Source organism: Stomoxys calcitrans, chromosome 2 (genome assembly GCF_963082655.1).
Source record: "Stomoxys calcitrans chromosome 2, idStoCalc2.1, whole genome shotgun sequence".
NCBI classification, from domain to species: Eukaryota; Metazoa; Arthropoda; class Insecta; order Diptera; family Muscidae; genus Stomoxys; species Stomoxys calcitrans.
This window is the reverse complement of record NC_081553.1, coordinates 102,415,018-102,441,675: the sequence shown is the minus strand read 5'-3', so window position 1 is coordinate 102,441,675 and position 26,658 is coordinate 102,415,018. Positions and strand designations below refer to the sequence as shown.

The 26,658-nt window shown below is 42.8% G+C and overlaps 1 protein-coding gene across 1 annotated transcript; it reads left to right on the top strand.

Moving 5' to 3' along the window:
• Positions 1 to 8,696: 8,696 nt before the first annotated feature.
• Positions 8,697 to 26,521, top strand: LOC106082954 (sodium channel protein Nach). Its single transcript, XM_013245720.2, has 10 exons — positions 8,697 to 8,998; positions 9,252 to 9,455; positions 9,522 to 9,711; positions 9,826 to 9,953; positions 10,025 to 10,145; positions 16,417 to 16,566; positions 16,780 to 16,978; positions 23,824 to 23,989; positions 25,984 to 26,093; positions 26,206 to 26,521. The coding sequence occupies exons 1-10, from the start codon at positions 8,697 to 8,699 to the stop codon at positions 26,382 to 26,384; spliced, it is 1,749 nt and encodes a 582-aa protein (XP_013101174.1). The 3' UTR covers positions 26,385 to 26,521.
• Positions 26,522 to 26,658: the final 137 nt, after the last annotated feature.

Below are 26,658 nucleotides of genomic sequence, written 5' to 3'. Positions count from 1 at the left end.
GTATAGCTGTCATATAAACCGATCTGGGGTCTTGACTTCTTGACCCTCTAGAGTGCGCAATTCTTATCTGATTGGAATGAAATTTTGCACGACGTGTTTTGTTATCATATCCAAAAAATGTGCTAAGTATGATTCAAATCGGTCCATAACCTGATATAGCTGTCATATAAACCGATCTTGGGTCTTGACTTCTTGAGCCTCTAGGGGGCGCAATTCTTATCCGATTTTGCTGAAATTTTGCATGACGTATTTTATTCTTACTTTCAACAACTGTGTCAAATAGGGTTCAAATCGGTTTATATCCTGATATAGCTGCCATATAAACCGATCTTGGGTCTTGACTTCTTGAGTCTCCAGAGGGCGCAATTATCATCCGATTTGGCTAAAATTTTGCATGACGTATTTTATTTTTACTTTCAACAATTGTGTCAAATAGGGTTCAAATCGGTTTATATCCTTATATAGCTGCCATATAAACCGATCTGGGATCTTGACTTCTTGAGCCTCTAGAGGTCGCAATTACTGTCCGATTTGCCTGAAATTTTGTACGACGGATTCTCTTATGACCATCAACATACGTGTTTATTATGATCTGAATCGGTCTATAGCCCGATACACCTCCCATATAAATCATATAATTTAATTGTGGTCCAAACCGGACCCTATCTTGATATCGCTCTAATAGCAGAGCAAATTTTTCTTATATCCCTTTTTTGCCTAAGAAGAGATGCCGGGAAAAGAACTCGACAAATGCGTTCCATGGTGGAGGGTATGTAAGATTCGGCCCGGCCGAACTTAGCACGCTTTTACTTGTTTTTACTATTGGGTTGCCCAAAAAGTAATTGCGGATTTTTTAAAAGAAACTAAATGCATTTTTAATAAAACTTAGAATGAACTTTAATCAAATATACTTTTTTTACACTTTTTTTCTAAAGCAAACTTAAAGTAACAGCTGATAACTGACAGAAGAAAGAATGCAATAACAGAGTCACAAGCTGTGAAAAAATTTGTCAACGCCGACTATATGAAAAATCCGCAATTACTTTTTGGGCAACCCAATAGTTTTTTTCGATTTTTTCCCACTGTGATTTTAACAGCCAGACGAACAGACATGTCTAGATCGTCTTAGATTTTTACGACAATCTCGAATGTATAAACTTTATAGGGTCAGAAATGGATATTTCGATGTACAGGGTGGCTGATGAATATTGCTACAATGATGAATATTGCTACATTTTTTTTTCGGTGTATGGAATACATTTTTCTTTTATTCATGTTAAATTAAATTATTAAATTAATTATTAAATTATTATTAATTAAATTAATTAATTAATTAATTAAATTAATTATTAAATTATTATTATTAAATAGAAAAAAAGTTATTACATTTTTTTTTGGTAGCGGCTTTCATCAGCCACCCTGTATTGCAAACTGAAAGATACAATGAATAAACCCCTATCGTTCGGTGGTGGTTATAAAAAAAGCTTTGCACTACACGTTAACAGAATATGAACGCTGCTATTTAGACTGATCATTTAGTTCAACACTTTGGTCTCACAAAAAAGGCTCCTACGAGTACTTGCCAGCTCTTACTTGTTTCCATTTAATTTAGTTGCCGTCTAAATACTCTCCATTAACTCATACAAATGCCTTTACCTCATAAAAATTCCAAAAACAAAAATCAACAAATCTTCTTCAACCCCTCTCAGAATGTCATATTTCTCCGGTATACTACATCTGAAACAATAAACGCGCATAATTAGAGCCATCAAATGGGACGAGCACAAGAATTAATGTCGTCCTTGTTGCAGTTAATGAGATACGCATTGAATAAACGATTGTCTATCGCAATAAAAGGATGTTGTGCCATGTATTCGAAGGCTATATGTAGACAAATGTATTGACAAATATGCCTAACAAGTACAAATAATGTTGTTGTGATTAAAAGAAGAAAAAAAGAAAAGACAAACTTTGGAATATTGGTTCCTATCCCTATCCCTTTTCAACGTAAATTCTTAATGAAGGCAATAGGAATGGAGATGTTCTCAACCCTCATGCCATGCAGCAATTTGAAAGAATAACTTTGATAGGCATAGTAGAATGGCAAGATTACTCTACGCTATGGTTTCGGTAGAAATTTAATTTTTTATGTGGAAAACTATAGAATTTCTGTATTCGCAAACAACACAGAATGGCTCCGACTATAAGCGAAATATGCGTTATTGGTCAGACAGCAATCCACACGTACTCCATGAATCATCATTGCATTCCAAAAAAAAAATACGGTTTGGTGCGGTTTATGGGCCGACGGCGTCATTGGACCGTACTTCTTCCGTGATGATCAAGACCGGCACGTTACTGCGAATGGGAATCGCTACCGTTCAATGATTACAGAATATTTTTGACCCCAATTGCATGAAATGGACTTGGAGGACATCTGGTTCCATCAGGACAGCGCCACAAGCCACACAGCGATTGTAAAGGCAAATTTTAGTGGAATCCATGGTGGAAGGCTCCTAAGATTCGACCTGCTCTATGAATATATCAGTGGTTTTAGCATATCAATAATATCTTGATATCTTCGGACAATAATCCAGAAGCCCCAGAAAAACTGAAATCACTGCATCTAGTGTACCAATGCGATGCTCTTATTCGTCAGCATCTCGCTGGATAGTAAGGGGAAGCTTGAATCGGCATCAAACTTGCTGGCAGAAATAATGTTTAGTAGTTTTAACGAAAAAATACTTTTCGACCTATCCGGGTAAGACATCGCAGCAGGTTTAAAGACTTAATGAATGGAGACTTTATAGAGCTTAGATAAACTACAAGGACTATCTACAAAGCATCCAATCGAGTACAATAGTGAGGTTAAATTGGCAAAGAGCGCTTCATGGGTTGGTTCTTTTGAGTTGATAAAGGGGGTCATTCCTCAAGGTTCCGTAGCGTGCTTTCTAACATCTCGCAACCCTTCGATAAGATATAGGAGATATAACGAAATTTCGATAGGATTCAGCTGTGGAACTCTTGGCTACGGCGAGCTTTCCTGGGTGTTCGGATGGGTTCAATGAACCCATGGATTCTACTGATATTGATGTCTTTGTCATGTAAATGCTTTTGACCTCTACAGACCGCCAGACCGGATGGTATATCCTCTGGTAAGCGGGAAACTATGCCAAGCGATCCCTCGAGAGGATTTTAAACCTTGTGCCGCCTCATTGGCTGGAGGCTAGTTTTCATTTCCAAAAAGGAAAAACTAAGCAACTCTCTGCTGAGGAACTAGAGCACATTAAGAGCCTAATCGTTCGTGATAAAAGAAGATGGCCAAAGACATATTTGCCCATGAAAGTGCTGAAAGTGCTGTCCAATTCAAGTTTTTAGCTCAATGATAAGGGCCCTCCTTTTTATAGCCGAGTCCGAACGGCATGCCGCAGTGTGATAACTATTTGGGGAGAAGTTTTTACATGGCATAGTACCATACAAAGATCAACAGCATTGGGAAGGCATAACCACCTCTAAAAATTTCTTCTGATATTCTCGGCAGGATTCGAACCAGGCCTTCAGCATCATAGGCGGACATGCTAACCTCTGCTCTATGGTGGCCAACAAGCATATTGGGGTTGCAAAGAAGGCAATTTGGGGATAAGCGACTTTAATTTGACTTTAAGAATTCCTCAACTCCTGATTTTTTGTGTTTGCAGTTTTTCAATGTCCATCTGCGTGCAGTGTCAGATCGTACCTTCCTCGCCATGTTCAAACGGGTGCGAACCTTTGCTGCAACAAGGTAATGATCCGAATCTATATTCGCTTCACGGATCAATCATACATCCAACACGCTGAATGCCTTCCATCTATCACAACGTGATGAATTTGGTTCCTCGTGTTTTGATCGGGTGACAGCCATGTGGCTTTGTGAATATTTTTATGTTTAAATCTGGTGCTACTAACTACGCGGCAAAATCTATCAGCCTCAACCCATTACTGGACGTTATCTCGTGGATGCTAAACTTTCCGACTGTTGAACCAAAAATTTCTTCCTTTCCTATCTTCGCATTAAAATCTCCCAGAACGATTTTAGTATCATACACGGGGCAGCGGTCATATTCTCTCTCTAGGCGCTAGTAAAAAATATCCTTGGTCTGCTCGTCTTTGTCTTCCGTCGCGGCATGGGCACAAATAAGGCTGATGTTGAAGAATTTGGCTTTTATGCGAATTGTGGCTAGCCTCTCATCCACCGGAGTAAAGCTGGTATCAGTTTCAGTCTCCGACTAACCACAAATCCACAGCCAAATTCATGCCTCGTGTTATGGCAGCTATAATATAGTTCATCACAGTTTGGTGTTGTAGTGACACCATTCCCAGTCCATCGCACTTCCTGTAAGGCGGTAATATCTGCCTTGTACTTCTCTATTACATCCGCCAGCGCGCATACTGCACCTTCTCTATAGAGAGTGCGGACATTTCAGGTGTAGATCCGCAACTCATGGTCCTTTTTTCGTTTGCGTGGGGCGTCAAAGTTGGGGGGGGGGTCCGTTTTTACTTTTACTTTGTTTCTCATAGTAGTTCGTATAGTTTTCCGGGGGCGGGTTACTGGCCCTGCGCCCCAACTGCATGGGATTGCACATGTATCCCTTGCTTGCTCCAAGATCCGAAGTTCGCCTCCAGCCGCCCCTAACCTGGGAACAGACTCTGATGTTGGCGATTGGTTTTTGGAGGCGCCAACAACTCAACTCGCCTTGTAATCTCGAGTATCATTGAAACTCAGTGCCACCTGACTCCTCACTGAGATTCTCCTCTCGAAAATCGCTAAATGCTCGCGGCCGCATTTGCAGCTACTCCTCATAAAAACGGAGCTTTCCACCATCCGCAACCTGTGCATGCGGCCGATAACTTTCAGCTAAGCTTCCCGTGATAACGATGGACACCACACAAGTCGGAGCTCAAAGTTCCGGCCTGTGTGGTGCTCATAGTTATCCCTAGTCGGCCGGGCATTAAGATCTCCCAGATCTTTTTAATATCATGGGCGGGGCAGCGGTCGTATTCTCTCTCTATATATGCGCTCCCCCGTAGCGCAGAGGTTGGTATGTCCGCCTATGACGCAGAACGCCCGGGTTCAAATCCTGGCGAGACCATCAGAAAAAAATTTCAGCGGTGGTTTTTCCCTCCTAATGCTGGCAACATTTGTGAGGTACTATGCCATGTAAAACTTCTCTCCAAAGAGGTGTCGCACTGCGGCACGACGTTCGGACTCGGCTATAAAAAGGAGGCCCCTTATCATTGAGCTTTAACTTGAATCGGACTGCATTCATTGATATGTGAGAAGTTTGCCCCTGTTCCTTAGTGGAATGTTCATGGGCAAAATTTGCAATTTGCATATACGCTCGGAGAAAATATCTTTGGTCTGCTCTTAGGGCAGATGTTGAAGAATTTGGCTTCCGAATAATTTCGGATTGTGGCGAGCCTCTCATTCACCGGAGTAAAGTTGGAGACAAGGTGTTTCAATCTCCGACTAACCACAAATCCAAAGCCAAATTCATGCGTCACCCTTTGGTATTGCTGTGACACCTCTTCCGAACCATCGCACTTTCTGTAAGTCGGTAATATCTCCATTGTACTTTTCCAAAACATCCGCCAGTGCGTATACCGCAACTTTTCCATAAAGAGTCCGCACATTCCACTTTCAGTTCCGAAAAATGAGTCTTAATCAAAAACTTCATAATATCCTCCTTATTATCCCCTCTGTTACCCATGCCATTTTCATCATGTAACACAAGTAGCATAGTTTTCCTAGTGTAGCTCACCAATTGTGCTCGACCAAAAATTAATTTTGCGTTTCTGTACATGATACAAGGCAAATGTTCATTCATACTCCCACTTCCAACTGGAAACACAAGTAGATGTCTAAAGGCAGAGATGCCTTTGAAATATTCAATAATGTTAAACTCTCCCAACCAAACCATTAGACTAATGCATACAGCGCTAAGGTAAAATTACCATCGAAAAAAAACATCGCGGTTGTATGCGTACCTTAGCTTACCTGAAATTCTGTGTAGACTATATGGCCATGTTATATGGGTGGATATTAAGGTGGGTAATTTTGCTAATCCTTCTTATATTAAAAAAAAATTGTGTTTGTTCCGTATAGACTCAAAAACGGAACCATGAAATTTCCAACCTACATTGGTCTGGAAGGAAACATAGGTTATATAATTTTTTGATATCGGGAGGGGGGCGGACCCTCCCCTTACCCCAAAAGAACTTCCCAAAAATAAAATTGAACCGACCGGGACAATATAGGATTCAAATGAAAGGTATTCTAGAGAAGAGTACGAATTTCATAATAAAAGTTGGGTCCAAGTACAGGTGGGGGCCGCCCCAGCCCCAAAACCCCCTAAAATAGGTTTATTTGACGATCATGACAATATGGGACTCAAATGAAAGGTATTCGGGAGTAGATTACGAATATGGTCAGGAAGAAGGAATATGCAAAAACACCACCCAAAATAAAAAGCGGACCGATAAGGACAATATGGGTATCAAATGAAAAGTATGTGGGAATAGATTACGAATCTGGCGTACAAAATCATGTCGTAGTATAGGGCGTCACCCCACCCCCAAAAAAACTCCCAAAATGGGCACATTACCCCATCACGGATACATGGTACTCGCCTTGTTTTTTCCGTATAGACTGAAAAACGGCAGAACCGATTTTCTCGAAATTTTCGCATATTGTGTAGGGTGGTCTGGAAGGACACAAAGTCTTTAAAATTTTTCGGTATCGGAGGGGGACGGACCCTCCCCCTTATGCCAAAAACACAATCCGATCAGAACAATATGGGTATCATATGAAAGATATTGGAGAGTAGAATACCAATAGGGTATTAAAGTTTAAGCCGAAATATCCTTCGGCCCGCCCCAACTCCAAAACTCCCCAAACAGACATATTGGACGTTCATTTCAATATGGGGCTGAAATGAAAGGTATTCGGCAGTAGATTTCGAATCTGGCATTCAAAATCAGATCAAAGTTTAGTGGGTCACGCCACCCCTCAAAAACGCCATTAGACTCATTATGACTATATGATACTTGGCTAAAACGATTTTCTTAAATTTTTCATAGATTGTGTACGTTTACGTTAGATATCTGGTGGAGGCGGACCCTCCCCCTTACCCCAAAAACGCTACCCTTATCCGAAAGTGGTCCGATGGGCACAATAAGAGTATCAAATGAAAGGTATTGGAGACCAGAAAATGAATATGGTATTAAAATTTGGGTCCAAGAACCCAGCGGGCCCTCCAACCCCAAAATTCCTCTAAAAAGATATATTCGAAGTTCTGCCAATATGGAACTCAAATGAAAAGTATTAGGCAGTGGATTACAAATATGGCATAAAACATTAGATCCAAGTAATGTGAGGTCGCCCAACCCCAAATATGCCCGAAATGGGCATATTAGCCGACCATGACTATATGGGACTCAAATGAAAGGTATTAGGGAGCAGATAATGAGTATAACATTCAAATTTGCGTTCAAGTCTAGGTGGCGCTTTTCCTCCTAAAGATACGTCAAATGGGTTATTTGACCCATTATGACAATATGGGACTCAAATGAAAGGTATTTGAGAGTAGAAAAGGAATTTGATATCCAATTTTGGAGCCAAGTGTTTTGGGTCGCGTCCTAAAGCACTCACTTAACTGAACTTCATTTCCGTTGGGAATAAAGAGCGAATTTGATATCTAATTTCAGTGCAAAGTGCCGGTGGCCACCCCAGCCCCAAAACACTCTCCAAACGGTTCATATTTACCGGCCATGGGAATATGGGGCTCATATCAAAAGGGACTTGAAAGTGCATCACGAATTTGATATTCATATTTGAGTCGAAATGTTTGAGGTGCCATCCCTCCCATAATGAGAATATAACCTAGTGTCCGTAATCGTCACGTGATCAAAGAGAATGCTATCTTAGCCTTACGGTAGTGATCACGGCAATTTGTCTAGCCACAAAGTCCAGAGGCATAAGATGTAGCATTAAATTCAGTGCATCAGATGGTGTCTTCCTCAGTGCGTATGTGATGCACAAGCAAGCCATCCTTTGGATCCGGTCTACTATTGAACAGTAGGGGGACTTTTGAAGCGTCGTCCACCAGACCACAACACCATACAGCATTATTGGCCTGACAACTGCATGACGCTCGGTCCAAATCTCAACTTTTGCCAATGGCTCTCCAAAAATGTTGAACTTGAAGTTCAATTTCCTGTCCAGCACTGCACCCAGGTATTTTGCGCTTTCTGTAAATACAACATTCTCTCCTCCCAAGGAAACCTGTGTCAATTTAGGTAACTTGTATCTCCTACTGAAAGAACAACTTTCGTCTTACCAAGATTTACGCCTTTGATATTTTACATCTACACACTCTTTACCCACTCTAATAAACACACATCGTTGGCATGTGTCTATATTGGCAGCAAAAACCAATTGTTTGTTTCAAAGTCAACGTCAGTTGCAAGTTATTGTTGCTGGTGGATAGATTCCAGCGACGATACTATTTCCCCTTTTGCGCGAGTCAATTTCAATATCAAAACAATACCAAAGGAATACAAATAACAACAGCAACAACAAAAATAACACCAACGGCAGCATCGCGGCACTATAAAAAAAAAGAACACACAACGAATCCAAACGCGACGACTTAATAAACATGAAAACATTTCCTCCTTTGGCAGGCCAAAACCAACAACCCGGGCAGGCATGGTTAAAACAACCCCAAACTCCAATCAAAAAGCAAAAACAGATGCAGGAAACGGATGTTGCACTTGTGATGGGTCGTGCTGCATGGTGGAAGCCCGCATTGGCAACAACGAACGCAGTCGCGGGCGCAACGCCCCATAGCAAAAATGGGCAAAAACTTACATTCAACGAAGCTCTGAAAGATTTCCTGCAGAATTTTTCATTTCACTGTTATGGCAAATTAGTTGAAACTGGTCGTGGATATCAAGAAAAGTAAGGAAACGCGTATGGGTGTGTGTGTGTGTGTAAGCGAGTGTTCAATTAAACCATAACAAACAATGGAGGAGGGTACATACATGCATGCATGGTCAAGCCGCTAATAGGGGCCATGAAGCCGCTTGGGTAATTGGCCCTTGCATTATTTGTTGGACCATCGCCACCACCAGAGTTTAAATTAACCTCTCTAATAGACTTTTTTTCTCTCTCTCACTCTCTCCCAAACTTGCCCTGCCTGCCCTTTGCTTAGACTATTTTGGCTGGCTTTCCATGTTGTTGCATTGTCGGCCCTAATTATTTTCCTCTTGAATTACCACGGCACTGGGGATAGCCTGTTGACCACCTCCATTTATGACCCTTCATATGCCATAAGCCGTGTACCATTTCCGGCCGTATCCGTGTGTCCAATTAATCGCATTTCAAATGAATCGGCTAAAAGTTATGCCCGAGAACTGTAAGCAAGCCTTTGTGTTAAAAGTGTGATCATGAGGCAGTGACTGCAGCCAGTTTTCATTTGCAGCAAAAGCAAGGATCCCAGAAATCGTAGTGTGGAGCATTTCTATGAGCAAATTAAATTCTTGTATTACAATCACAATGTTCGTGGAGATATGCCGGACTATGAGAAAGCCTTGAAATTTCAACGATTTTTAGATATATTCGATCGCAAAGAGGATGAGCTGTTTTACAATACACGACGACGAATGACAATGGTAAGATGAGGGAGAAACTTCAGCAAGAAAAGGCAGAGAATCTCAAAATATCCTTAAAATCCACCTTTTTAGCATTACCCTTGAAAATCTTAGCTTTGCCATTTTCTATTTTAGTTGACTCCCAGTTGTCAGAATATTTTGAAACGTTGCCGCTTGGCTGGCAAAGATATTGATTGTGCTAAGGAGTTTACTGAGACATATACTTCCAAAGGTCTGTGTTGCACCTTCAATCATGATGAAAAGTAAGTTGGTCCAAATAACAATGCGACACTATGATGGCAAACACTTCCACCCCTGCCTTCAACATGTTTAGATATTCCAAGGAACGTTCAACACACAACCGTTTGTTTGGACCCGACATGGGGTTGCTAATATTATTGAATGCATCACATGGCGATGATTTTTTCCCCTCGACTATTGTTGACAGTTACGAGGTAAGTTAAACCAATAACAAGTAAGAGCGTGCCAAGTTCGGCCGGGCCGAATCTTATATACCCTCCACCAAGGACCGCATTTGTCGAGTTCCAAGCGCGGTATCTCTTTTTAGGCAAACAAAGAATATTGAAAAAGAACTGTTTTGCTATAGGAGCTTCGTCAAGTTATTGTCCGATTCGGACCATAAATGAATGCTGAACATTGTAGAAGTCATTGTGTAATATTTCAATTCATTCGGATAAGAATTGCCCCTTGTAGGGGCTCAAGAAGTAAAATCGGGAGATAGGTTTATATGGGAGCTGCATCAAGCTATTGATGGATTCAGACCATATTAGAGACGTATGTTGAAGGTCATGAGAGAAACCGTTGTACAAAATTTCTGCCAAATCGGATGAGAATTACGCCCTCTAGAGGCTCAAGAAGTCAAGATCCCAGATCGGTCAATATGGCAACTATATCAGGTTATGCACCGATTTGCGTCATACTTAGCATAGTTATTGGAAGTTATAACAAAACACCTCATGCAAAATTTTAGCCTAATCGGATGAGAATTGCGCCCTCTAGAGGCTCAAGAAGTCAAGACCCAAGATCGGTTTATATGACAGCTACATTAAAACATGAACCGATTTGGCCCATTAACAATCCCAACCGACCTACACTAATATAAAGTATTTGTGCAAAATTTCAAGTGGCTAGCTTTACTCCTACGAAAGTTAGCGTTCTTTTGACAGACAGACAGGACGGAAGGACGGACGGACGGAAGGACGGACGGACGGAAGGACGGACGGAAGGACGGACGGAAGGACGGACGGAAGGACGGACGGAAGGACGGACGGAAGGACGGACGGAAGGACGGACGGAAGGACGGACGGAAGGACGGACGGAAGGACGGACGGAAGGACGGACGGAAGGACGGACGGAAGGACGGACGGAAGGACGGACGGAAGGACGGACGGAAGGACGGACGGAAGGACGGACGGAAGGACGGACGGAAGGACGGACGGAAGGACGGACGGAAGGACGGACGGAAGGACGGACGGAAGGACGGACGGAAGGACGGACGGAAGGACGGACGGAAGGACGGACGGAAGGACGGACGGAAGGACGGACGGAAGGACGGACGGAAGGACGGACGGAAGGACGGACGGAAGGACGGACGGAAGGACGGACGGAAGGACGGACGGAAGGACGGACGGAAGGACGGACGGAAGGACGGACGGAAGGACGGACGGAAGGACGGACGGAAGGACGGACGGAAGGACGGACGGAAGGACGGACGGAAGGACGGACGGAAGGACGGACGGAAGGACGGACGGAAGGACGGACGGAAGGACGGACGGAAGGACGGACGGAAGGACGGACGGAAGGACGGACGGAAGGACGGACGGAAGGACGGACGGAAGGACGGACGGAAGGACGGACGGAAGGACGGACGGAAGGACGGACGGAAGGACGGACGGAAGGACGGACGGAAGGACGGACGGAAGGACGGACGGAAGGACGGACGGAAGGACGGACGGAAGGACGGACGGAAGGACGGACGGAAGGACGGACGGAAGGACGGACGGAAGGACGGACGGAAGGACGGACGGAAGGACGGACGGAAGGACGGACGGAAGGACGGACGGAAGGACGGACGGAAGGACGGACGGAAGGACGGACGGAAGGACGGACGGAAGGACGGACGGAAGGACGGACGGAAGGACGGACGGAAGGACGGACGGAAGGACGGACGGAAGGACGGACGGAAGGACGGACGGAAGGACGGACGGAAGGACGGACGGAAGGACGGACGGAAGGACGGACGGAAGGACGGACGGAAGGACGGACGGAAGGACGGACGGAAGGACGGACGGAAGGACGGACGGAAGGACGGACGGAAGGACGGACGGAAGGACGGACGGAAGGACGGACGGAAGGACGGACGGAAGGACGGACGGAAGGACGGACGGAAGGACGGACGGAAGGACGGACGGAAGGACGGACGGAAGGACGGACGGAAGGACGGACGGAAGGACGGACGGAAGGACGGACGGAAGGACGGACGGAAGGACGGACGGAAGGACGGACGGAAGGACGGACGGAAGGACGGACGGAAGGACGGACGGAAGGACGGACGGAAGGACGGACGGAAGGACGGACGGAAGGACGGACGGAAGGACGGACGGAAGGACGGACGGAAGGACGGACGGAAGGACGGACGGAAGGACGGACGGAAGGACGGACGGAAGGACGGACGGAAGGACGGACGGAAGGACGGACGGAAGGACGGACGGAAGGACGGACGGAAGGACGGACGGAAGGACGGACGGAAGGACGGACGGAAGGACGGACGGAAGGACGGACGGACGGAAGGTCGGACGGACGATCAAAAATATATATACTTTAAGGGGTCTCAGACGCATATTTCGAGGTGTTACCAATAGAATGACGAAATTAGTATGCCCCCATCCTATGGTGGAGGGTATAAAAATGCATTAAGTTCGATGGTGCTGAACTTTGGATACCCTTCACCATAGATACATATCTATACCCATCACCATAAAATGGGGGGCCTACTAATTTAGTCATACCATTTGTATCACCTCGAATATTGATCTGCAACCGCATAAAGTATATATATATTCTTGATCGTGTTGACATTCTGAGTTGATCTAGCCATGTCCGTCCATCTGTCCGATAGCAGTCGAATGCGTAAAGCTAGTCCCCCGAAATTTTACTTCAGATGTTTCTTATTGATGTACGTTGTTGTTGTTGTTGTTGTAGCAGTGTGTTATACACTGAGGCGGCAGCCCTTGTCGTTAAAGTACTCCATCGGGTCAATCCGGTACGCAGAACCGGCAGCCATGTGATTGATTGATTGACTTAGGTCAATGGGGATTGCAGGTGGCCATATCGTTTCCGATTTGGATAGAGCTCCCATATAAAGTTGGTCCTTCGATTTGATATCTTGAGCTCCGAGAAACTGCTTTTAATATCCGATTGGGTTGCAATTTTGCACATGGTGTTCCCTTACCATCGAAATATGGTATGGACAATATTCGGTTCCGATATAAGGAGGCCTACTGAAACTTTGCGTTTCAAATTTCACCAAAAGTGGAGAGTAAATGCAGCAGTTATGAGCTTAAGACGCTAAATTGACAGATCGGTCTATATGGCAGCTATATCAAAATATGATCAGAACTAGACCATATTCGGTTCGGACATCGTAGGGGGCTAAGACCGCAAATCAGGAAATCGGTCTATATGGCAGTTATATAACCAGTAAGGAAGGACAAAAGCACCTAACCTATAGGTACAACAGTCCATACCAATTTTGATGGACCTCGTTGTATGTTTTCAGTTATTAAACAGTCCGTAACAACGAATAACAATTTACCCAAAATCTGATGAACATGTTCATCTAAATCTGAACAGATTTTTACCAAACTTTTTAGAATATCTAAGAAGTTTGGTAAAAATGTGGTGGTAGGCATCGAGGAGAGCGTTATACATAGTTTTGGCAATATTGGTCAATAAATGCGTTGCCAGTGGCTCTAGAAGTTAAAATCGGGCGATACCGATTTCCATGAAATTCACCAGTAACGTCGAGAGTCAAAAGAAAATCCTTCCTGCTAAATTTCGAGAGAATCGGTTAGCAAATGAGCATTTTATTGCAATATTTCTCAAATCGGACGTACATATGTATGGAAGCAATATCTTAATCTGAACCGATTTGGAGCAAACTTCGTAGATTTTGTGATAGTTGTCGATAGTTGTACAAAGTTTTAGCAATATTGGTCAATAAATGCATTTACAGTAGCTCTATAAGTTAAAATGGGGCGATATATATACACGAGAGCTATATCTTAGTCGAGAGTCAAGAGAAAATCCTTTCTGCTAAATTTCGAGAGAATCGGTTAGCAAATGAGCACTTAATTGCAAGATTTCGCAAAATCGGACGAACATAACCACAGTGGTGGTGCAGGGTATAAAATTCCGATTTTCGACAAGATCTTATATGAATGGAAAATTTTTATACCCTCCACCATAGGATGGGGGTATACTAATTTCGTTATTCCGGTTGTAACTCTTCGAAATATTCGTCTAAGACCCCATAAAGTATATATATTCTAGCCATGTCCGTCCGTCCGTCGTTCCGTCCGTCTGTCTGTCGAAGGCACGCTAACTTTCGAAGGAGTTAAGCTACCCCCTTGAAATTTTGCACAAATACTTCTTATTAGTGTAGGTCGGTTGAGATTGTAAATGAGCCATATCAGTCCCTATTTTGATATAGCTGCCATATAAACCGATCTGGGATCTTGATTTCTTGAGCCACTAGAGGACGCAGTTCTTATCCGATTTGGCTGAAATGTTGCGCAAGGTGTTTTGTTATGATTTCCAACAGCTGTGCCAATTATGATTTAAATTGGTGCATAATCTAATATAGCTGTCATATAAACCGATCTGTGGTCTTGATTTCTTGAGCCTCTAAGAGCGCAATTTCTATCCAATCATGTCATGTCTGTCCGTCTGTCGAAAGCACGTTAATTTTCGAAGGAGTAAAGCTAGCCGCTTGAAATTTTGCACAAATATTTTTTATGCAAATGGGTCAAATCGGTCCAAGTTTTGATATAGCTGCCATATAATCCGATCTTGGGTCTTGACTTCTTGAGCCTCTAAAGGGCGCAATTCTCATACGATTTGACTGAAATTTTGCATGTGGTGTTCCAACAACTATGCTAGGTATGGTTCAAATCGATTCGTAACCTGATATAGCTGCCATATAAACAAATCTTGGGTCTTGACTTTTTAAGCTTTTAGAGGGCACAATTCTTGTCTTGATTTGGCTGTAATTTTGCACGTGGTGTTTTGGTATCACTTCCAACAACTGTGCTTAGTATGGTTCAAATCGGTTCATAACCTGGTATAGCCGCCATATAAACCGATCTTGGGTCTTGACTTCTTGAGCCTCTAGGGCGCACAATTCTCGTCCGATTTGACTGAAATTTTGCACGTAGTGTTTTGGCGTCACTTTCAACAACTGTGTTAAGTGTGAATCAAATCGGTCCCTATTTTGATATAGCTGCCATATAAACCGATCTTGGGTCTTGACTTCTTGAGCCTCTAGGGCGTACAATTCTCGTCCGATTTGACTGAAATTTTGCACGTAGTGTTTTGGCGTCACTTTCAACAACTGCGTTAAGTGTGATTCAAATCGGTCCCTATTTTGATATATCTGCCATATAAACCGATCTTGGGTCTTGACTTCTTGAGCCTCCTTGAGGGCGGATTTCTCATCCGATTTGACTGAAATTTTGCACGTAGTGTTTTGGCGTCACTTTCAACAACTGCGTTAAGTGTGATTCAAATCGGTCCCTGTTTTGATATAGCTGCCATATAAACCGATCTTGGAGTCTTGACTTCTTGAGCCGCTAGAGGGCGCAATTCTCATCCGATTTGGCATGAGGTGTTTTTGTTATGTCTTCCAACAAATGTGCTTAGTATGGCGCAAAACGGTACAAAACCTGATACAGCTCCCATATAAACCGATCTGGGATTTTGACTTCTTGAGCCTCTAGAGGGAGCAATTCTCATCAGATTTGGCAAAAAATTTGCACAACGACTTCTCCCATGACCTTTAACGTATGTGTGCAATATGGTCTGAACCGATCTCTAGCTTTATACAGCTCCCATATAAACCGATCTGCCGATTTTGCTTCTTGACCCACTACAAGGTACAATTCTAATCCGAATGGACTTAAATATTACACAATGTTCAACATTCAATTCATTTATGGTTCGAGTCGGACTATAACTTAATATAGCTTCAATAGCATAACATTTCTTACTCATTATTCTTTGTTTGCCTAAAAAGGGATGCCGCGCAAAGAACTCGACAAATGCTATCCATAGTGGAGGGTATATAAGATTCGGTCCGGCCGAACTTAGTGCGCTCTTACTTGTTTTTTAGAGAATCATTTTTTACTACCTTGCCCGGAGTCGAAGAGGAGAAAATTATCTCGAGATAATCCAGATCTTTTTCTCTTTTATTTAAATTATTTATCGATATCCGGAGTCGGAGTCGAGATAATATTCTCGAAATTGCTGGACTCCGACTCCGCAGCCCTGGTTTAAACTCAATGATATGTAAGAAGTTTCACCTATTCCTCAATGACATTTTCATGAGTAAATTTGAAAAAATTTCAAAACGCCTTATGTCACCTAAAGATATTGTATTGTATAATGCTGTCTTATCAAATTACGACTAATCTCTAAAATAAATTTAAGATTCTAATTCACAGTCCAAGAATACAACCCAATCCATCGTCCGGCAGCGTTGAGGAGCGTATCATACAAAATGGCACCGACACATACATATCAATAAAGCCTAAAATTTTCCAAACTATACGGGAAGTGAGCCATCTAAAACCCAGGGTGGTAAGTGTTCCGTTGAATAGAAGAATTTTATTTTGATGTAGTGAGTTGGAAATTGCCATCCAAAGTACTAAAAACACAATTATTCACTACTTTATTTTTGTAAGAACAATTATCGCAAAGTAAATATTTTTTTATAAAGTTTTAAATAAAAAATTTTTGTTTAACTTTCGTTAAAGAGTTTCGACTAAATATTATTTTCACTTTTCTTTTTAGAGAAATTGTTTATATCATGATGAAATACCTGACCAATTTGGTACGGCTTACACCTTCAGCAATTGCATTTCGCATTGTCGTGCACGCAGCATTGTGGTGTTATGTCAGTGTCTACCCTTTATGATGACCAGCTTGAATCTTTCATCGTCTGTGGCATACTGCAGTTTGGAACATAGGGAATGCTTAATGCGCTATGACTGTAAGTTTTAATGATATATCAGAAACGAGTAACAAGTAAAAGCGTGCAAAGTTCGGCCGGGTCGAATCTCATATACCCTCCACCATGGATAGCATTTGTCAAGTTCTTTGCCTTTTATCTCTTTATAGGCAAACAAAGAATAATAGTTTACCATTGATATGCTAAAAATGCAAACTTGCCCATGAAAATTCCATTAAGGAACCGGGGCAATCTTCTCACATATCAATGAGTGCAGTCCGTTTCAGGTTTAAGCTCAATGATAAGGGCCACCTTTTTATAGCCGAACGGCATGCCGCAGTGCGACACCTCTTTTTGAGGGGAAGTTTTTACATGGCATAGTACCTCACAAATGTCAACAGCTTTAGGAGGGGATAACCATCGCTGAAAATTTGTTTATGATGATCTCGCCAGGATTCGAACCCAGGCATTCAGCGTCATGCTAACCTCTGCACTACAATGGCCTCCATTGATATGCTATTAGAGCTATATCAGGTTATGGACCGATTGGAGCCAAACTTGGTTTGAATGATGGAGACCATAGTAGAAATCATTGCGCAAAATTTTAGGGTAGCCCTAAAGGGGTTCAAGATGTAAAATCGGGAGTTTGTTTTATATAGCAGTTATAACAGGTTCTGTACCGATTCAAATCATATTTGGTACATAGATTAAAGGTCACAATAGAAGTCATTATGCAAAATTTCAGACAGTCGAATAAGAACTGCACGTTCTAGAGGTTCAATAAGTCAAATCGGGAGAACGGTTTATATGGGAACTATTTCAGGTTTTGGACCTATTCGAACCAAATACCTGTACATCTGTTGCATGCCATAGGAAACGTCATAGTACACAATTTAAGCCAAATCGGATAATAATTGCGCCCTCTAGAGGCTCAAGAAGTCAAATCGGGAGATCGGTTTATATGGGAGGTATATCAGGTTTTCGACCGCTTCTGGCCATACTAAGAACGTATCTTAAAGGTCATAGAAGAAGTTATTGTGCACAATTTCTACAAAATCGGATAAAAATTGCGCCCTCTAGAGGCTCAAGAAGTCAAATCGGGAGATCGGTTAATATGGGAGCTTTATCAGGTTTTAGATCGCTTCAGGCCATACTAAGCACATGTCATAGAAGAAGTTATTGTGCACAATTTCTACAAAATCGGATAACAATTGCGCCCTCTAGAGGCTCAAGAAGTCAAATCGGGAGATCGGTTTATATGGGAGCTTTATCAGGTTTTAGATCGCTTCAGGCCATACTAAGAACGTATCTTAAAGATCATAGAAGAAATTATTGTGCAAAATTTCTGCAAGATCGGAAAATAATTGCGCCCTCTAGAGGCTCAAGAAGTCAAATCGAGATATCGGTTTATATGGGAGCTATATCCGGTTTTAGACCGCTTCAGGCCATACTAAGCACATATCTTAAAGATCATAGAAGAAGTTATTGTTCAAAATTTCCGCAAGATCGGAAAATAATTGCGCCCTCTAGAGGCTCAAGAAGTCAAATCGGAAGATCGGTTTATATGGGAGCTATATCAGGTTTTGAACCGATTCGGATCATAATAAGGACATATCTTAAAGATCATAGAAGAAGTTATTGTGCAAAATTTCTGCAAGATCGGAAAATAATTGAGCCCTCTAGAGGTTCAAGAAGTCAAATCGAGATATCGGTTTATATGGGAGCTATATCAGGTTTTAGACGGCTTCAGGCCATACTAAGCACGTATCTTAAAGATCATAGAAGAAGTTAATGTGCAAAATTTCTGCAAGATCGGATAATAATTGCGCCCTTTAGAGGCTCAAGAAGTCAAATCGGGAGATCGGTTTATATGAGAGCTATATCAGGCTTTAGATCGCTTCAGGCCATACTAAGTACGTAGCTTAAAGATCATAGAAGAAGTTATTGTGCAAAATTTCTGCAAGATCGGATAATAATTGCGCCCTCTAGAGGCGCAAGATGTCAATTCGGGAGTTCGGTTTATATGGGAGCTATATCAGGTTTTGGGCCAATTCGGATCATACTTGGTTCATCTGTTCAAATTTCAGCCAAATCGGATAATAATTGCACCCTCTAGAGGCTCAAGAAATATATTCGGGAGATCGGCACTTTACCAAAACATGGATCGATTTGGTCCACTCGGATAACAATTTCAGCCAAATCGGATAATAAGTGCGACCCAATTTCCCGGCGCAAGCAGTGGTACTCGCAGACGAGCGTGATGAGATTCGTGCTATGGACCCCGCTAACCCCAGAATCAGCGAGCTGAATCTGGAAATAAACGGGGTAGTCAACGAACATAAGCGGAATTTGTGGCTGGAACACTTGGAGCAATGTAACTTAGGCACCGGTGTAGGCAAACTGTGGGCCACTGTTAAGTCACTCTCGAACCCCGGTAGGCGGGATGACAGGACATCAGTCACTTTTGGCGAGATAACCGTGACTGATCCGAAGAGATGCGCCAGGTTGTTCAACCGTCAATTTATTGTGCATCCCTAGAGAGACAGGGCAAGGAGGAGAGCCATTCGCCGTATTCGTGGTCTCCGAGCCGGTGGACAGCCATCACAATTTACCGTGGGTGAAGTTACGAATGTTATCCGTGGCGCCAAATCATCTAAGGCGCTGGGCCCCGACGGAATCTCTACATTGATGTTGAAGAATCTGGATTCACCTGGAGTTGAGTACCTTACCACTGTCCTCAGCCTGTCATTGAACAGTCTTATAGTTCCCGATGTCTGGAAAATGGGCGGAGTGATCCCGCTACTTAAGCCTGAAAAAGACCCGAGTTTGGTGGAGTTGTACAGACCGATCTCCCTTCTCTCACCAGTGGCAAAGACGCTTGAAGCATTACTCCTCCCGAGCCTCGTAGGAGAATTTCCATTCGCCGAGCATCAACATGGATTTCGGAGACTGCACAACACAACAACAGCTTTGCTTTGCCGAGGCTTCAACCAACCCACGCCATGTGATAGGACGGTCCTCGTGGCACTGGACCTATCGAAGGCATTCGACACGGTCACCCATGCCAAATTATTTGAGGACATCGCCAACACGTCCCTCCAGCCAGGCCTGAAACGATGGGTTGCGAATTATATGTGTGGTCGCCAGTCATTTGTGGAATTTAGGGATAAGAAGTCGAAACACCGTAGAGTGAAACAGGGAGTTCCCCAAGATGGGGTGATATCTCCGGCACTGTTTAACCTCTACCTATCCTCCATTCCACCCACTCCAGGCGGCATAGAGATCGTATCATTTGCGGACGATTGTACGATCATGGCATCAGGCCCCCCACCCATTGATGACATCTGCGATAGGTTGAACGTCTACTTCAACGCACTTGCCTCATATTTCGTTAAAAGAAATCTGAAGATATCTGCCACCAAATCTTCAGCCACATTGTTCGCTACAAATGCGAGTGAGGTGAATACTGAGCTGACTGTGATGGTCGATGGAGAAATGATTGCAACCTTCAAGTGTCCCAAAATACTTGGCGTCACATTTGACAGCTCTTACACATTCTCCTCACATGCCACAGCAATCTGCAATAAAATCAAAAGTAGAAACAAGGTCCTCAAGTCACTTGCTGGCAGCACTTGGGGTGCAGACAAAGAAATCTAGTTGACCACGTACAGAGCAATTGGCCGGTCTGTGGTAAGTTATGCAGCGCCAGTGTGGTCTCGTCAACTTTGTGACAAGCAGTAGAATAATATTCAGATCTGTCAGAATGCCGCCCTCCGAACTGCGACGGGCTGTCTCCTCAGTTCTCATGTGGACCACCTCCATTAGGAGACAAAGATCCTACCAGTGCGAAGACATAACTACATGCTGTCTAAGCAATACCTTTTGGGCTATTATCGCAGAAACCATTCAAATCATCATCTTGTGGATAGATACCCACCGCCCAGAAGCCTTAAGGTAGATCTACACGATCTAGAGCATGAGGTTCAGCGCCACAAGAGAGAACCTCTAGATCAAGCGGCATATCAAGCGGGTCTGAACAACATTCATGCAGACACGGTAGCAGACGCGGTAATTGGCTACCGGGTGAATGTAGTCCTTGAAGTACGACCGCCACCCATTGCACCCGAAGAAATCGACCTCTCTCGGCAAACCAGAGTGGTTCTGGCTCAATTACGTTCCGGCAGATGCAGCCGCCTCAATTCCCATAGAGCTAGGATTGATGCCGACGTGCAAGATGTATGTCCCGATTGTAACCAGGGACCGCACGATACACGTCACCTGTTTAACTGCCCGGCCAGACCCAGATCCCTGTGGACGCACCCCATCTTAGTCGCAGAGTTCCTGGGTCTTGACACTCAACAGAATCAAGCAGACGAGAGATAGAACACAATTAACCGCTACAACAACAACAAATGATACACCCGCTTTATAATCCGGTCCGACTTAGACTCCTACCGGGGGTCGGAGTTTAGTGCTAGACTCCGCAGCCCAGGTTGAAAGTCATAACAAAACACTCGTGCTAGATTTCTGCTAAATCGGACAACAATGGCGGCTTCTAAGCGGTAAAGATGTCAAATCGGAAGATCCGTTTATATGGAAGCTATATCAGGCTATAGACCGATTTGGATCATACTTGTTAATGTCATTGAGAGCCGTATCAGAAGACTATGAGCAAAATATCAGCCAAATCGAATAACAACTGCGTCTTCCAGGGTCTCAATATGCCAAATCGGGAGATCAGTTTATAGGGGAGCTATATCAAGTGCTAAACCGATTTATACCATACTTACCATGGATGTTGAAAGTCACGAAATAACAGTTAAGGTAAAAATTTATCCAAATCGGATAATAATAGCAACTTCTAGGAGCTCACGAAGTTAAGTCGGAGGACCATCTTATATGGCAGCTGTATCCATATCCGAAGCGATATAGCCCGTTTGCAATCCTTAACGACCTACATCAATAAGAAGTATCTTTTCAAAATATCAAGCAGATATCTTTTTTCATTCGATGGCTATAGTTATTTCAGACGGGCGGATGAACGGACGAGAAATAAACTAAAATTTTAGAAAGGCTCCACTTTTGAACATTGGAATCATTTTCCTGTACAGCAAAATGCAAATTTTGCCCATGAACATTCCACTAAGGAACAGGGGCAAACATCGCACATATCAATGAGTGCAGTCCGATTCAAGTTTAAGTTTTAATGATAAGGGCCCTCCTTTTTATAGCCGAGTCCGAACGGCGTGCCACAGTGCGACACCTCTTTGGAGAGAAGTTTTACATGGCATAGTACCTCACAAATGTTGCCAGCATTAGGAAGGGAAAACCACCTCTAAAATTTTTTGTTTCTGATGATCTCGCCAGGATTCGAACCCAGGCGTTCAGCGTCATAGGCGGACATGCTAACCTCTGCGCTACGGTGGCCTTCCTGTACGGTTTCCTGTTATAAAGAACTTTTTTTATACCCACCACCATAGAATGGAGGGGTATACCTAAATATTAGGTTGCCCAAAAAGTAATTGCGGATTTTTTAAAAGAAAGTAAATGCATTTTTAATAAAACTTAGAATGAACTTTAATCACATATACTTTTTTTACACTTTTTTTCTAAAGCAAGCTAAAAGTAACAGCTGATAACTGACAGAAGAAAGAATGCAATTACAGAGTCACAAGCTGTGAAAAAATTTGTCAACGCCGACTATACGAAAAATCCGCAATTACTTTGGGCGACCCAATATAAAGTCAATTTGTTTGTAACACCTCGAAATATCCATTTGTGACCCCTTAAAGTGTATATTCTTGATCGTCTAGACTTTCTGAGTCAATCTAGCCATGTCCCTTCGTCTGGGGAAATCAGCCGATTGGGTTGAAATTTTACACTTAGTGTTCGGTTTTGACTTCCTGGCATCGTGACAAGTACAATCCGAATCGGTGTATAACCTAATATAGCTCTAAAACAAACCGAACTCCCGATTGGACATCCTCTCAAACAAACGGAAATCTCGATTGGACATCCTCTCAAACAAACCGAACTCCCAATTGGACATCCTGAGCCCCTAGGAGCCGCAATTGATATCGGATTTGGCAGAAATTTTGGAAATTGCATGTACGATTCAAATCGGTCTATAACCCAATATAGCTCCTATATAATGGTATATACCGAGTTGACTTCTTGAACCCCCTGGAATTCGCAATTTTGTTTTAGCCAAATTTGAGCTCATGTAGGTGAGCAAGTTGAGCAGGATTTATCGCAGCAGCAACAGGGCCATTGGTTATTTAAAGGCGTCAATAACTCGCCTTCTCATATCGAGAATCATAAGCACTCAGAATTTGTGCAAGAGGCGATGCCGCCCGGTCTCTCACTGAGACTCTCTGCTCGATACCGATGATTGTCCGCGACTGCCGTTGCAGCTACTCGGTATGGAGTATTCCACTATCCGCAACCTGTAGACGCGCACGGTAGCACGCAGCTAAGCTTCTCGTAACAGCAATGAACACACAGATCGGACCTCAATGAACACACAGATCGGACCTCAACACACAGATCGGACCTCAATGTGTGGTTCTGACAGCTATCCCAAGCCGGGATTCGCAATTTTAGTCCGATTTGGCTGAAATTTTCTTCAAATTGTTTTGTTATTACTTCCAACACCCATAGTAAATAATGTCCATATCAGTCTAAAGCCATATAAGCCCATGTCCAGACTAACCCTCTACGGCCCCTTAAAGCTTTAATTTTTGGCTGGCTTGTCAGCATTTCGGTACATAAAGTAAAACTATGCCCTTAAACTTTAGGCAAAATCCATGGTGATGGGTTCCCAAGATTCATTCCGGGCGAACTAAGCATGTTTTACTCATTTGGTTACTGCTTATGTTCATCCGCAGTTAAATGGTATAATGTCATCACCGAAAGGCGAAATGTGCCCGGACTTGAACGTGAAATGGAAGACTCTCTATATTGCCCAGATTGTTTACCAACCTGCACTGAGGTGCAGTACAGTGCCACCCTAATGGATTTGCCTTTAAATGAGTACAATATGAAATCGTTTCCGTAAGTATGGTGCATAGTTATTAAGCAGTTAACTTAAACTACTTCGAAGATTCGAATTGTTTTGAATATATGAAACATGTCCACCGGAACGCCTCATTTCAAATCAATCCGTGAATACCAAAAAAAAATGTCAGCAAAGGTTATCCCCTTACTAATGCTGGTGACATTTGGAACGTTAAAACTTCCCTACCAAGCGGTATCGGTTACCCTTTCAGCTCTTCTGCATGTCTGGTTCGGATCTTTACCCCTTAGAAGTATTATAACATCGTCTCCACCTGTTGCTTAGCATATGATTTGTCCCGTCTCTGGAGACCCGGTTCAACCGGTACTGGTCTAAGGATTGGAACAATGTGCAAGTCCGCCCCCTCGATGTCAATGCAAACCGCCCATGTGTACGTCTTGGCATCGAAGGATTCTTCTACTTTATGCACAACCTCGTGCAGGGCAGCCTCCACCGACCTTCCCTTGACATAGGCATGCTGTTTGTATTTGAGCAGTTCGCTGGATGTCCTACTCTTTATCATGGTGTCCACAATATGTTCCATGGTTTTGAGTAGAAAGGACGTAAGGCTTGTGGGTCTGTAGGCCTTTGGTGTCGCATAACTTGCCTTGCCGGGCTTGGGTATAAACACCACCCTTGCCCCCTGCCAGGCTTTCGGAGTATATGCAAGTCCTAGGCACGCTGCGGAAATTTTGCCCAGACGAGGCGCCAGATACTCTGCCTCTTTCTGTAGTAACGAAAGTATACTAATTTCGTCATTCTGTTTGTAACTACTCGAAATGTTCGTCTGAGACCCTTTAAGGTATATATATTCTTGATCGTCATGACATTTTATGTCGATCTAGCCATGTCCGTCCGTTTGTCCGTCCGTCTGTCTGTCGAAAGCACGCTAACTTTCGAAGGAGTAAAGCTAGCCGTTTGAAATTTTGCACAAATACTTCTTATTAGTGTAGGTCGGTTGGGATTGTAAATGGGCCATATCGGTCCATGTTTGGATATAGCTGTCATATAAACCGATCTTGGGTCTTGACTTCTTGAGCCTCTAGAGGATCCAATTCTTATCCGGTTTGAATGAAATTTTGCACAACGTGTTTTGTTATGATATCAAACAACTGTGCCAAGTATGGTTCAAATCGGTGCATCAGCTGATATAGCTGTCATATAAACCGATCTTGGGTCTTGACTTCTTGAGCCTCTAGAGGACGCAATTCTTATCCGTTTGGAATGAAATTTTGCACGACGTGTTTTGTTGTGATATCAAACAACTGTGGCAAGTATGGTTCAAATCGGTCCATAACCTGATATAGCTGTCATATAAACCGATCTTGGGTCTTGACTTCTTGAGCTTCTAGAGGACCCAATTCTTATCCGATTTGAACGAAATTTTGCACGACGTGTTTTGTTGTAATATCCAACAACTGTGCCAAGTATGGTTCAAATCGGTTAATAACCTGATATAGCTGTCATATAAACCGATCTTGGGTCTTGACTTCTTGAGCCTCTTGAGTGCGCAATTCTTATCCGACTGGGATGAAATTTTGCACGACGTATTTTGTTATGATATCCAACAACTGTGCCAAGTATGGTTCAAATCGGTTCATAACCTGATATAGCTGACATATATACCGATTTAGGGTCTTGACTTCTTGAGCCTCTAGAGGGCGCAATTCTTATCCGATTTGAATGAAATTTTGCACAACGTGTTTTGTTGTGATATCAAACATCTGTGCCAAGTATGGTTCAAATCGGTTCATAACCTGAAATAGTTGTCATATAAACACATCTTTGCACGACGTGTTTTGTTGTGATATCAAACATCTGTGCCAAGTATGGTTCAAATCGATTCATAACCTGATATAGCTGTCATATAAACCGATCTTGGGTCTTGACTTCTTGAGCCTCTAGGGGGCGCAATTCTTATTCGATTTGAATGAAATTTTGCACGACGTGTTTTGTTATAATAATCGTTAAACCTTTTTTTCTGATATTTCAGTCCAACCAAAAAAAATCTCAGTGATTTGGCTATCGTTCATGTCTACTTTGGTGTTACAAATGCTGTGTACTATCAACGATTCCTTATGAATTCCTGGTTTGAAACATTTAGTAAGGAATATAATTTCGTTTACTTTCACTTTCGCTTTTAATTTTTTTAAAGCCAAAACATTTTCTTTTTTAATTTTCCATAAACTTTATAAATATTTAATAACTTTTTCAGGTTACATTGGCAATATTTGTGGCATTATTGCCGGCTTCTCTTTAATTGGCATTGGTGAGGTGGTATTCTTTGTCTTACAGCAAATGTACCGGGCATTTCGCAATGAGCTCATGGCTGAACAGGGCAAGAATGGCAACAAGAAAGTGAAAACAGAAAAGCCCCTAATGATTTTACCCTAAATGTTATTGGTGAAAGTTTTCACAAACTTCATCACTGAAGTGGTTATTTTATTTAATTCACTCACTGTAAGCTGCACTGGAAGTTTATCGCTTTGGTTGTCGTTTAAACTGCACTAAAATAAGTTAAATACATGTCGTTGAAGCAGAGCAAAAGCATATACTCGTATAATTTGTTGGCCCCTTTCACAGGGGGAAGATTTTACCTGCCTTCATCTTGCGTACAATATATACAGTGGCACAGAGAAGTCTACATACATTTTCATAAATAGCAGTT

What these genes read in the sequence shown, in the direction of transcription:
- LOC106082954 (XM_013245720.2), top strand. Translation starts at nt 8,697, where the DNA reads ATGAAAACATTTCCTCCTTTGGCAGGCCAAAACCAACAACCCGGGCAG. An exon ending in ACCTTCAATCATGATGAAAA is followed by an intron (nt 9,954 to 10,024) that starts GTAAGTTGGTCC and finishes CAACATGTTTAG; the next exon opens with ATATTCCAAGGAACGTTCAA. An exon ending in TACAATATGAAATCGTTTCC is followed by an intron (nt 23,990 to 25,983) that starts GTAAGTATGGTG and finishes CTGATATTTCAG; the next exon opens with TCCAACCAAAAAAAATCTCA.